This window comes from Manis pentadactyla, chromosome 4 (genome assembly GCF_030020395.1).
Source record: "Manis pentadactyla isolate mManPen7 chromosome 4, mManPen7.hap1, whole genome shotgun sequence".
NCBI lineage: Eukaryota > Metazoa > Chordata > Mammalia > Pholidota > Manidae > Manis > Manis pentadactyla.
Window position 1 is genome coordinate 40,322,612 of NC_080022.1, and position 14,907 is coordinate 40,337,518.

The following is a 14,907-nucleotide window of genomic DNA, read 5'->3' on the forward strand; positions in this document are numbered from 1 at the left end:
GTCCCTCAAAATGCTCAAAATAGACTTACCATTTGACCCAGGAATTCCACTTCCAGGAATTTACCCTAAGAATGCAGCACTCCAGTTTGAAAAAGACAGATGCACTCCTAAGTTTATCACAGCACTATTTACAATAGCCAAGAAATGGATGCAACCTAAGTGTCCATCAGTAGATGAATGGATAAAGAAGAGGTGGTACATATACTCAATGGAATATTATTCAGCCATAAGAAGAAAACAAATCCTACCATTTGTAACAACATGGATGGAGCTAGAGGGTATTATGCTCAGTGAAATAAGCCAAGCGGAGAAAGACAAATACCAAATGATTTCACTCATCTGTGGAGTATAAGAACAAAGGAAAAACTGAAGGAACAAAACAGCAGCAGAATCACAGAACCCAGGAATGGACTAACAGTTACCAAAGGGAAAGAGACTGTGGAGAATGGGAGGGTAGGGAGGGATAAGGGTGGGGAAGAAGAAAGGGGGTATTACAATTAGCATGTATAATTTGCGGGGTGGGGAAAGGGGAGGGCTGTGCAACACAGAGAAGACAAGTAGTGATTCTACAATATCTTACTATGCTGATGGACAGTGACTGTGATGGCGTTTGTTGGGGGGACTTGGGGTAGGGGAGCCCCTAGTAAACATAATGTTCTTCATGTAATTGTAGATTAATGATAACAACAACAATAAAAGTAAAATCCAAGAGCAAAAAAAAAAAAAAACGTTTTTTGAGCCCAAGAAGCTAGACACAGAATAGTACGTACACTATGATTCATTTATATGAGGTTTCACACACAGGAAAAATTAGTCTTTGGTGTTAACATTCGAAGAGTGGCCATCCTTGGACAGATGGTGACTGGATGGGGGCATGGGAATTTCAGGTGCTGGCCGCATTCTGTTTCTTGATTTGAGTGCTGATTTGTAATTGCTTCATGAAAGTTGTGGAGTTGTACACAGGATCTGTATGCTTTGTCAAAGATATTATGCTATAAAATGTTTACATTAAAACCACTGAGAGAAGTTAAAAAAAATAAAGAACAATGCTGCTATGAATTTTCATATACACATTTTTGTGGACATATTTTCAATCCCCTTGATATAAATGTAGGAGTGGAATTGCTGAGTCACATGTTAACTCTATGTTTGAGTTTTTGAAGAATTTCCAAACTGTTTTCCAAAGCTACTGTATCATTTTTCATTACTGCCAGTAATGTCTGAGGGTTCTATTTCTCAACATCCTTGTTAGCACTTTTTATTGTCACTTTTTTATTCAAGCCATCCTAGTGGTGTGAAATGGTATCTCATTCTGGTTTTCGTTTGCAATTCCCTAATAACTAAGCATAGTGAGCAATTTTCATGTGCTTATCTTCCCTTGAGAAATATCTATATTCAAATCCTTTGCCATTGTTAAATCCAATTATTTGTCTTTTTATTATTAAGTTGTGAAAGCTGTTTATATATTCCAGATGTAAGTCTCACCACTAAATGATTTGGAAATATTTCTACTATTCTGTGAGTTGATTTTTCACTTTACTGATGGTGCTCTTTGAGGCATAAAGGTTTTTAATCTTGATGAAGTCCAATTTACCTGTTTTTTCTTTTTGTGTTTGTGCTTTTGGTGTCTTATCTGAGAAACCATCACTTAACCCAATGTCACAAAGATATATTCCTATTTTCTTCTAAAAGTTTTATAGTTTCAGCTTTTATATTTAGGTCTTTAATACAATTGGGTTAATATATACGATCCAAGGAGTAGTCCAATTTCTCTCTTTTGCATGTGGATACCCAGTAGTCCCAGCAGTGTATGTTGAAAACATTATTCATTCCATGTTGAATTATCTTGGCAACCTAGTTGAAAATTAGTTGACCTTAAGTATAAGGGATTTACTTCTGAACTTCCAACTCTATTCCATTGGTATAAAGGCCTATCCTTGTGGCAATATTATACTGCCATCAAATTAATTAACTTTTATTGCATGTTATATTTTTAAAACCTTCTTATATATGAGAAAGAATTGCTGTTTTTATGCAATCCACGTTTAAAGTCTTGTTACATGATATGTATATAAGTTTGTAAAAGTCTACTTTAAGATAAAAATAAAATTCTTTATTATTCAGAAAAATCTTAATTATAAAAACTCAAACACCATGACAACAGAGGATTGTATTTTCAACCTTACCTAAAGGATTAAAGGGATATTCACATTCTGCAATGGCATATATACATGTTTACATACACAAGGACTGCCTTTTGACCAGTCTCTCTATCCGCCCACCCTGACACACACATTCACTTGAAGCACTTGAAACTTCTAAATTCATATGTAACCACCAACTTTAGAACTAGAAAAATCTTTTGAAATAATTTCCTATTTTTCATAGATGATGCAAACCCCAAGTTAAATGAATTGACTAAACTCATATAGCTAGAAAGTACAATATCAGGTATTAGAATCCAGGTTTCCAAATTTCTTTCAACCACGAGATGCTGACTCATGTAAGTATTTGCTCATTTCAAAAATCATTTAAAAGGTGCTGGTACTGTATTTAATGCTATAAATATGAAGATGAAATGACTAAAATCTCACCCCCAAGGAGCCTACCATGGAGAAGGAAAATAAATATGAAACAAAGGAAAGGACAGAAGTGCTGCAATAGAAGTGTATATTAGGTTCAATGGTATATATACTATATAAACAAGTATATGCCACATAATATATAAATATACCATTTGAACAAGTGAGAATTTATACAACCCAATCAGAGAGATCCTTTCATAATAATTCCATTGAGAAAGTACATATTTATGTTAACATTAATACTTGACATGTTTAAAATACTTGGAAAACTTCACTTTTGCAAATGCCTTCAGTAATCTCATTGATTTATAAATTCTTCTTCTTAAAATCAGCCATTCATTAAGCACATGTAACTCTGTGACAAACTTAGTGGTAGGCCTAGAAATAGAGAAATGAATTTGATACTTCTTTTGTTAATGTGCTCTTAGTCTAATGGGGGAAAAAATAAGTATAAACAGATAATGGCAAATGAGTGTGATAAATGCTATGAGAAACATATTTTCACAGGGAGAGGAGGAGCTCAAGAAAGGACACCTACCCCGAATAACCACAAATTCGACTACTCACACTGAATAAACACCTGTCTCCCAACATTTGGCTTAAAATTATTTCGGCAGTTTCAACAAATTAGTTTTCTACCTTTATAGGAAAAAGACTGGCCATGAATGAGGTCACTTTAAAAAAAAAAAAAAAGTACACCACAGTCTCTAAAGTCAGTTCCTGGAAATCTAAAATAACTTCTGAGCAATAGATGATATGTATACCAACAAAAAAAGATGACTAATTCGAAGGTGTCAACATTCACTTAAATTTATGACATATATGCACATTAATACATCAATCACATTTACTTTAGAGTCATGCTTCACATATTGCTCTATTCTTTATATACAAAAATCAGGTATAAAATGTTAAATTACAATCACCAATAGAAACCAATATTCTTAAGACATTTTACTATATTTCCAAAATTTCAAATTCCAAGCAAAGTAATCAATACTCATATCTGTTATCAACAAAATGTTTTGCAAAAAAAAGCAGCTTTTAAAAGCACCTTATTAAAATTTCCTTGTTCACAATGTGAAGGATAAAGGATTTCCTGATTCAACAGAAATGAACTGATACATAACTACATTCTATTATTATAATTGTTATTATTGCACATTACAAATATACCTCTTAGAAGGAAATATTCACATTTTTATGAGGCAAAGGCAGGCATGTAAAGTGCTTTTAATAATAGAATACCAAAAGAACTAGAAACAAACAGCAACAGCATTTTGTATTTAACATATATAACCTGTAACTCGAATATTTGTTTTTGAAATTGAATTTTTACAAAATTGTTAGCAATTTTACAAAGAGAATTTGGAATGACACTAATTATTCCCTTACAATTGATTTTATTTAAGCATGATTTTGATTATTTGTTTTCTTCATCATGATTACAGGATTTCTTCTATATTTATTTTGGGAACTACCATAATACAATAACAATATACCTACAAAAATTATGACAAGTATCAAATTGATCAAAGAGAAAAAAGGTCAGCAAGATAGAATGAAAGAAGTTGATAAAGTCAATGTGTAAAACAAGACTTCAATTCATCTGAAATAAAGCTATAGCTTGATATATAGATCTTTAACTTCTTTAAATAGTTTGAGTTCCCAATGGTGCCAGCTTGGATAGACATCCACTGTACTAACATTCAGAACAGGCTTAGCTCTACCAGAAAAGAAAGGAGAATTACATAATGGATACAAATTAATGCTCTGGAAATGAGACATATTCAAGAGGTTTCAACAGGTATGTAAAAATCTTAGAGCTGTTATCTTTAAAATCTATGAAATAGAAGGTTCAGTCTCTTTTATAATATGGTTTTTCTTTTTTAAAGCTAACTGCTTTTTTTTTTTAACTACCTGCTTGCAAGGCAAGGTAAATTTTTCAATATTATTAAATATTCTCTTCATGGGCAACTTGAAAACAATTCAGAATATATCAGTCAAGTAGGAAGTCGTGGCATCTTAATCTCTAACAATGAAAGAGAAATTACATGTACAAGATAAAGTCTAATTTAGAACATTTTCTTGTTCTCTCATTCTATCAGCTAATCATGTAGAGTACTTATCCCAAAATATATAAATATGGTTTGCACTTTCCCAAACAGAGGTTATTTAATTGTAAGTATCCCCTTATAAATATAAGACTCATTTTCCTTTGTACAGTCTTGGACAAAGTATTCTTTTGGATACCTATAGTCATTTCAAAAGCTTAACTAGGAGGTTCCTTTCTCACCTTTTCTGGAATTGGTTGAATCACATTAATTTCTTCACTTTTTTTTTTTAAGTCTCTAAATCAACCCCAACAAACATCTGGCTTTTATTCTTAGGCCTTCAATTGCTTCTAAATTGTGGACATTCAACTTTCTATCATAAAATTTCTAGGAAGTTCCATACTCAATGTTTAAAATAGCTGTAGCCAAAAAGGAAGAGTCCTTTTTTCTTTTGTCAGCATGGAGACCATACTTCTGGACACTGCAGGCTAAAACTCTGCTGGCATTTAAAAATTCTATTTTGCCCTCTTAAGGACAAATCTAATTTGTTTCCCAGTGTCACTCACAGAACTATCCCAGCATTACTCTTCCAAAGTACCTTCTTCTCTCTTGTTTCCTTCATCCCTTTCCATCAAGTGTACATGCTCAGTATTATTTCTCCCCCTGTTCTCCCTCCACCCTCATGTATTAGCTGTAAAATAGATGTAAAGCTTGGTGTAAGTCCAAAAATTTTATGATCAAAATACATACTTAGCAAATTGTTTGGCTAAATCTTTCATGTATGATGAAAGAATATTACCACAATTCATTAGCAAATTATAGACTTTGAAATGTAGGCAGACAAATATTTGGCCCTGTATCAATCAATTTGGACCAGCTGGGTAGAAATTCACACAATCCCAGGAAACCCAGGAAGTGAGGTGCTCTTTCATTTTTCATTCACTTGAAACATTAAAGAAAAATTATCATTCTATAAAAATGTCCACTTTCCGAGATTTTAGCAGAGCGATTTTAGATTGAGATTTATTTTCAGTCAATTACTACTTTAGTGACCAATAAACTGATCATTTTTCTTGCAATTAACTATGGAAGAATACTGCCCAATGCATACACAGACACCTTAATACTTGACCATTATACTCTTGTTCAAAAGCTAAATATTTAATAATGGTTCTATTGCCCAAAAAGAGGGTGGGGGAGATTTGCTTCTACATATACTATATCAGCCTGGAAACTAATTTTGCAGTTATTCACAATAAATAATATCATTAACATTCCTCCTCTGAGCCCCTCTAACCTAGTGAGGTGACCCTGTACAAAGATTCTGATTGATCCTATGTCTGTCTGTTTTGGTTAAGCTACAAGGCCATATATGGGGACAGCTGCACTTTGGGAGCAACTTAAAACAAATTTCATCATAGCAGCATCTAATCCAGTGCTTGGTACAAGACACATGGAAAAGTCAGTGTCAAAATTAAACAATGCCGGCTTTGCAATGAGCAGATGCTTTTGCCTTGCAGCTGTAAAAACCTTAAAACAATCCAGTCCTCAATTGTCTGGTCACGCAATGACCACAAAGCAAGGAATACATTTTGTCATTTATAGAAAATGTTTGCTACAAGCTTTTAAAGCTGTTTTTCTCTTCAGAAAGTTTTAAATAAAGAATTTATATTGAGAATAATGATATGGTAATATAGCCCTAAATTGAGCAATAGGACTTTTTTGAACGTGTATTTGCCACACCAAATATGTCTGAAAAAGAATAACTCTTTGACTAGATAGTATTAAGTCATATACAAAATACATTAGACAAAAGAAAAATCAACCTAAGCAGATGTTGTAAAAGAGGTTATAGCTAAGTAATCTTTGGTATATAAGGGTAAACTTGTAAGTGATTTTCTATATGCAGGCCTCATCTTAATATACCTTATCTTGGTGTAGCTTATGTTTACGATCCCTTTATATTCACCTACCCATCCTTTGGTTTACTTCCGTTTGGGGATTTTGTTTGTTTGTTTGTTTATTTTTGCTGGCACGCAGCAGGGGGAAGAATGAGATTATTATTCTTATTTTATGTCCGAGAATACTTAAACATTAAAATATTTCTCAGTTTATGTAGCATGGTACTTAATTAAGTCTATAAAGAAATTACAGCCTTTTCCAGCTCTTACCCTACGAGAGAACCTTGTCTGGCATTCAGGAATCTTAAGAGTTAATAATTTAGTATTTAAATAAACTCCTATTCATGAGGAGAAAGGCTCTACCATGTCTGTGAAACCAAAGAACCAGCCTCACCTAAGTAAGTGACTGCATGGTAATGATCAATACACTTCTGCTAATTGTGGTTCTGACTTTAAAGATAGATTTTTATGGTACCTACAAAAAAGAGAATCTGGTAGTCTCACCTTTATTTTAAATAGTCTGCTGCTGCAAAAAAAATTTGTTTTTCACTGTTTTTCCTAATCATTCAAATTTTTTCTTGAAATCCGTTTCTCTCCAAGGATATCAATTCAGTAACAATTCATTGCTTATAAATTTCACTACATGTCTTGTTGGTTGAAGGTTTGGAGATTCTCCTTATATTCCTTTCCACCTCACAACTTGTATTTCAATGAACAAGTTCCAAAGTAATGACAATGTAAATGGGAAATGAATGAAATTTTGTTTTAAATATCAAAGAAGGCATGCTACCCTCTTCATTAAGTCTTTGAGAAATAAAATCTCAAATATTTTCTGTGGTTGTTTACGCATTTCTATACTTTACTTTCTAAGAATATAATTAAAACATATTTCTATATAAACCACATTGGTGCATTATGACTTTTTAAATATAAATTCTAGACATTCATTTAAAGAGATCAGCCAAACTTGGAAGCAATCTTTCCTATGAAATGGTTACAATTATCATTAAGTTATATGCCACTGGTATGTTTTTTGTTGTAGTTTTGGCGAATAGCTGTAATTAAAATGGCCTTGAATTACCGTGTCAGTAATATATGCCATCAAACAAAAGTCAACCATGCAACAAAACTGTATCACAAGAGAATTAGACTTAGAAGTATGAAAACATACTAAACAACCTACACGTATTTCTAGATGTGATCCCTTGTATCTTACCATAGCTTAGAATAAGAATTACAGTGTATTTCAAATTACAATATTGTATACGAGTAGCTTTAAGGATAAGAATAACTATAAATTTGTAAAAACTGGATTTGCTTATATTTTCTTGGGAAGTATATTCTAACTTAAGGTTATTATTTATGCAATTGTAATTGACATTTAATGGATTTTAATACATTACATATTTTTATGGGACCATGTAGATAGTTGCAAAAATGGTTGGTTCAAATAAATGGTTCTTTTAAATGCATTTTTTCTTTTGGGTTCACTCAATAACAGCAATATTATTTTAAAGTATATATTTTACTCAAAAAATGCATAAGTCACAAACGAAAAGCTAACAGATGTGTGACTTCTAATTAGTTATAATAATCTCTGCTTCAATGCCATTAGAATGAGCCTTTCTTTTCTTTTGAAAACTAAAAAAGCTTTCCTTTGAATTTTAAACTGTCAGGGTGCTTCACAGTCAATGTACAAAATCTGCTTTGATTAAAATTTTAGACATCTACAGTGATAACTTTATGAAAGGAAAATATTAAATTATAATTATCCTAAACAGACACAGTCTTGTGAAACTAACCCTACATTCATGTTAAAACACAAAGAGTTGAATATAATGAATTTGATTCATCCTCGGACACAAAGCTTCACCACAGTAAACTCAGTCAACTGTTGCTCTTGCGCCTATATTCATGGTGCTTAAATAGCGCACTTTAAAACAAAAAAAACTCCAATTGGCTTTTCATATATCCACCCTCCCCAAAAATAACGCACTTGAAAAACTCAAATGATATGAAAGGCTTCAAGGCCTCTTTTCTCCCTTTCATACCCCCTTTTTTTATTTCTGTTTGCAGTAATCTGCCTTTCTCTTTCTCTTTCTCATTGCTACAGAGCAAGCGAGGAGGCTCAGAGCTTTGAAAAGGGGGCTCAGTGTGTAATGGGTCCACTAGAATTAATTTACTTGCACCAAATCCATTCAGCACAGAGGTTTTTTTTCCCCTCTCTCTCCCCTCAAATCATTTGGAGTCGAACGCAGCCCCCAGCCTTTGTAATTCTAGTAAAGCACTTAAAGTGCACAGTAGGTGTTCATGAGGACCATCTGGTCAAAAGCAAAACAAGCTGCTGATTTTGCCTTTGAATAGAATGAAGCAAGTGTGAATTAGTCTCTTCAATTAGCACTATTACAACCTGTCAAGTGCATATTGTAAAACAGGATTATTACAGTATTGGTCACCAGTGCAATTATTTACTCTCTGCCTTTTCTTGCATATAAAAATGTCTTATGTTTATTAGTTTCTGATAACTGAACATCATTTCTCTTAACCCACGCATTTCAAAACTACCAACACACAAATCACAGATTATGAAACATGGTCAGCCAAGAAGATGTCAGGATACACATAATATCTCAAGTAAGAAAGGACTAAAGCATTGTCCTTAATTCTTAACGAAATTTCACCATTTCTATCTTCTTGAAATGTTGGTGAAGAAATACATGGGCTAAAAAAAAAATTTCCAATATTCTAAATACTTTCAGAGAAAGAAAAGGACTTGTCAGTTCCAAATGGCAGTATTGTAAATATTATTTAAATTTACTTCTTAAGGAGATAATTTGTTAAGAATTGCAGAAAATCTCAACATTTATAAAATGGTCGTTACTGATTTGTTCATTTGAAGTGGTATGACTTCAACAGATCTCAGTTATAAAATAATCTTGCAACTAGTAATATACATACATATTTAAAAGAAACTCATAATCTCCTTTTCTGAAGGCTGAATAAAAGGCTTGAATTCACTGCCCAGTTGCATAAGAAATTATATCTCTTTCATTCTTGCTAAGATGTCATTTGTGATTTCAAATTTTTAAAAATAAAGCTATGATATATGCTAATTAAGTGGGTCCATTCTAATTGAGCTTATATATGCCATTTATTGTGCAGTAACTATAAACCACTTAAAACTTTTAATTAAATAAATGCAATTTAATTTATCCCTTGCATATGCACATTCTCAGCTACCCTACTCTTCAGCTCTGTGCCAGCACCCCCCACCTTCTCTATAATGGAAAACAAACCAACTAAAAAACAAACAAATCAACAAAACCCAGCTATACTTAAAACATTTACAGAAATGGTTAGTTAAGAAGTTATAGTCAATCCACTACCAGAAAATTGCTCATTAGAACAATCTGTAAAAGACTACATATTTAATTACTGCTAATGACCTCCAACATTAAAGGAAGCTAGTTCAAAATACATCATAGTCAAACAAGTTGAGAAAGTTTCAAGTAGAAAAATAGACACAAAAACCAAGATGAGTTTCAAACTTACAAAATCAGAATTAACCTCATGATTTCACAATTACTTAGCTAAGATTCTTTTTAAGGATTGGTATGATTTATGTGTTTTTTTTAGTTCATTTCTTGATGCTAATTCAAACTAGTGGCTTCTTACTTGACAATCACTAGTATTAGTAGCAACATGTTTTACTATTCCATTCAAAATACACCTTTATAGGTTGTAAATTTTCCCCTTTCTTTCTGATTAAGAACAAAATCAGCATTAATAAGAAGAGTGAGAATTCTAGGGTAAAGTGAAACTTGGAAGAGGATTTACATAATACCAATAGCTATTCATCGTGCTTCTCAAAGTAATGGATAAGTAATATTCCGTGAATCCACACCAAATATACTAAGATTTCTTATCATTGTTATTCTGGGTCATATGTGTATTCCTTAAGTTTGTATGACATCTACAAAGAAAAGCAGATATTTTGCCTAATAGCTTTTGCAATAGTAAGAGGGACAAAAAGAATTAGTTTCCAAGAAAAGTTGGCTTGATTTCAGGGACTTTATATCTTTTTCCACACCTGGGGTTAGGATATGCAAGTAGGCAAATCAATCTTTTTTCCCTTAATTTAACCAATCCCACATATATATGCAACCACAGATCTTTAATAGTATTAGAATTCCTAGAATCTGTACAATTAACTATTTATAAACCTGAATTCTCAGTGTAGAAAATTCATTGAAATAGGTAAGCTTGTTCAAATTTTCAAGGAAATATACTAAAGTGTGACAAGTAATTTGGGACACAAAAAGGTAAAAAGACAAGCTGTCACAAAATTAGTGTTATTTGACAATTTTTATGCACTATTTTGTCATAATGGTAAAAGAGAAAGGATTTTTATTCTTATGCCTACTTGCAACTCTCCATTCTGACCTTTGTATACTATCATTACCTTTTCTCAAGTAGGAGGATAATTTAAGTGAAAGGATTTGTAAAGAGCTTAAAAAAAAAATTCTCAAAATCTAACCAGCTTAAATTAAAATCTAGAACACCCAAAGGACATAAGTCATTCATTGTGAAGCAGGAGACCACAGAGGCAGAATGAACAAACACTTGTACAACTATGGGTTTATCACCACTAAGTTGCATGAACATATGGTCACTGAACAGTTTATTTGAAATTCAAACTGCATCTAAGTTCGATTTCCTAATTCAGTATTTTTAAAAAGTGTATTTCATCTAATTAAAAGTTGAAATCATAGTGCCTTTTTCAACCCTATTTAATAGAAATTTCCCTCTGGAAGAAAAACATTACAAAAGCTTTCTTTTAAAAATGCAAGGCTTTCAAAAATTAAAAATACTCAAAACTGGTATTTTTCTTCACCTACAATAAAAATAACATACAACATACTACTCTGGGGAAAAAATATCAGGTTTTTTTCTCTCTCTCATATGTTGGTTAGAATTCATTCTTTAACCTATTAAGCAACATTGAAATGAAATTTCTGAAACTGACAGAAATTAATTTATAATTTAAGATATATGGCATCATTAAGCTTTCACATTAATAGTAAAAATTCTAGCATTTATAAAATAACACTGCAAAACTATTTCAAGATTTTATTTTTATTGTGTTGCAAACTGATTTTTAATCACACGACAAAAAAATGCACATACTGAAGTGTCACTGTGGGTTACATGGCTGTAGCATAAGAGCATCTCATCCTCCTGAAACCAACCCCCCCAGGTATTCCACAAGTTGAAGAAGAGTCATAGGACTTGGCCTACAGAGTGCAACTCTAGACCTAGAGAGTATAATCTATGTCCCTTTTCTAAACTGTACAGAATAAAAGAGCCTATGTGTACCTGCCTACTCACAGAAAAGCAACTGATATTAGAAACAACGGCATTTATTTTTTCCTGGCAAGTAGCATTTCAAAATACTGTTTTAAATCAACTGGAAAAAAAAAAAAAAAAGAGATAGGAAAAAAAAGAAGAAACCAAACCGTTGCCAAGAAATACAGAGGAATATCTGTCTTTGCAAAAACATTCCTGGGACATTTTTCATTTGGAAAATAGTATGAAAAAGATTTAGTGTTTTCAAGTCCTTGAAGCTTAAAATATATTTGATAATCTACATAGCAAGCCATGGAGAACAGTTTCAGCCAACTGTGGCACACAATGGCACATTTACAGAATTTTAAATATTTCTTTTAATAATTGATGTAGTCATTTTGAATCATTCTGCATAGGATATCAGGTGTGAGCAGATTGCATTAACGCTGCTTAAACATTTCAACTTGTCAGTATGGCCAACTCGATTTCGGAAATATTTGCAGTATTTTCCCATCGAAACAGTAATAAAGGCAAAATAAATATATGCCACTACTTTATAATCACCGAACATTAATGAATATTTTATGTCTTTTTAAATCTCCCTGTTTAATTTAAAAGGGTGAAATTAAGTCTCCTCCGTGCAATATGCCAATTATCTGTAAATCAAACAATAACTTGGCCATTATGCTCCTTTTTGTTAATATAAGAGAAGCTAATTTGAAAACACTGAATGCATTTTTAGACTATCAGTTTAATAGTCCTTTCTGCCCTCTTCTGGGAGAAAGTTGAAATACACTCAAACTATGGAAACTGGAAATGTGAAAAACAAAAAGGTAGAATATTAGCTATAAAAATCTCAATCAGAAAGAAAAATAAATCAGTCGATATTTATCCATTATGTATTATACTAGTCTTCAATTAAAAAAAGTAAGTCAACAACATAATGGAATTGACTCATTACCTCTGCTTTTCTTGAATGGAGTTATTATTTTGAAACTAAATTTTCTGTATTTAATTTTATTCAGTAATTAAAATTTTACTATCATTAAGTTCCCACAGTAACTCTGCAATTGAGCCATAGTTATAAACATTATTTCTAATGTAAAAACAATGGTAATATTTCAAGGAATTAAAAACTTTAATTTAGACAAATATCCATTATAGAGGTTCAAAATGAAATGACAGTTAATATATTTAAAATCCTGGAAAGAAATTAAATACCTCAAACATTTGAGTCAAATTAGTGGCTACAAAATTTTTTAAAGATTTTAGTTACTAGTCAACAAACTATTCAAGTGATAAACAGAAAATAAACTTCAAGCATTCAGTTATTTATGTCAAATTCACAAGTTGAAATTCATTGACATAACATGAAAAAAGGAAACCATTAATAGTCTAGCTATTACTGAAACAATTCATATACTTCTGAAAAATGATTAGGGTGAAAACAACTTGTTCTTTCAATATGACATTAATTATTATAGTCAATGTGGTCTAAGAAAAATTTGTGAAATAATCCAAGATTAAGCATAATTAATTCTCTTTATAAAAATATCAGTAGATAAATTATTGCTGTCTTGACAACTTATAAGGGGTAATGTGACATAATCATCATTTCAATGCTTTTAAACACAAGTGCTATCATAGCCTTACACATCTTACCCCCATGGAGATAAATTACTGGCTTTTAGGTGGTTGGGGCCATGGGCAAGAAGGTACTTCTCTCTTGGGGGAGGTTCTTTTTTGAAACAGTGGCCCTGGTTGGCCACACTGAAGAAAATATTGACACTATAAATAGACTCTTCTTGGATATTCTGAGCTAAATGACTGACAGTCTCCAACAGCATCTCAGGAAAACTGCCCAAGGCTGGGACTGATCTGCTTAAGAAAAGCTGTCTCAAATTCCTTTTGGAAAAAGGCAAGGTACACGTTATAAATAATATATCTGAAGGCAACCTTTCAAATAAAATATAAGCATGTTCGAAATGCATGCTGTCAACAATTGCCAAATTAGTGTTTTGAATAATTACTATAAAATCATGAAATATGTAACAATGAGTTATTTTTAAACAGGGTTTTAAGTTGACTATTTTAAGAATTATCAAGAGCTCTCATTTACAACATCCATCTTTCTAGGTCAAGTCATCATATCTACAGTAATTATTGTTGCTCCAGTTAATTAAAATTAAGAACCCAATAATGAAACATAAAGAGAGTTTCCAACCAGAACAGATAGGCCCTTTTTAACAGGGTCAACATTAGCTATAATGAACTACCTTTATTCCTTAGCTGTGAGACATAACTCACCTCTTGAATGGTACTGCTTCCTGAGAAGTTCAGGTTGTACTCCCGCTGGACTTCTCGGTGGGTGATGATCAGCATGAAGTTTTGATTTAATGACTCCTGCAGGGCACTGAAAGGGTTGAAAGAAAAACAAGGAACTCTTGAGATGAACAAGTTCTAGCTTGCTTTACACCAAGCTGCAAAAACCCCAGGAGTACCATAACCTCCACACAGGCATGTCCGGGCCCAATGTTATCATCTTTTCAGCTCCTAAAGGCAAGAGAGCATGCTGAGAACAACCGAGGGGAGCTAACCTGTTAACTCCTTCTCTACCAAGGTGTTCTTAAACTTGAGTCTAAATAGTCTGCATACATAAGAATTTTCTACAAGTCATATGCTAGTTTGCATATATATTTCCTCCTAGAGAACCAGATTTATCAATTGTATCAAATTCCAAATATGTTACTAAAATGTATACTCAAAAGCTCTGTTCAATTCGAAGTGAAACTGATGTTCTAGAAGAACAGAAATACGAAACTATTGTTTATATTCATGAATGTTGTGTAAGAATAGAAATATGGCTTCAGTCAAAATTCAGAAGATGTTGAAATCTATAGAACTTTAATTGCTATACCCAAATTCCTTCAAAATAATTGTGTTTTCACTTAGGACTTAGGAATATACAGAATTCAGAAACTGGAGATATATATCAACACTAAACTCTATGCCAAAGTTCTA

General features: G+C 32.3%; 1 protein-coding gene across 2 annotated transcripts in view; it reads right to left on the reverse strand.

Moving 5' to 3' along the window:
• Positions 1-14,907, reverse strand: part of FAF1 (Fas associated factor 1) — a 559,668-nt gene that overhangs the window by 269,009 nt on the left and 275,752 nt on the right. For both annotated transcript variants that reach the window (XM_057500197.1, XM_036892803.2), the window contains exon 7: positions 14,194-14,299. In XM_057500197.1, coding sequence (XP_057356180.1) covers positions 14,194-14,299 — 106 coding nt within the window. The remainder of the gene's footprint in view (positions 1-14,193; positions 14,300-14,907) is intronic.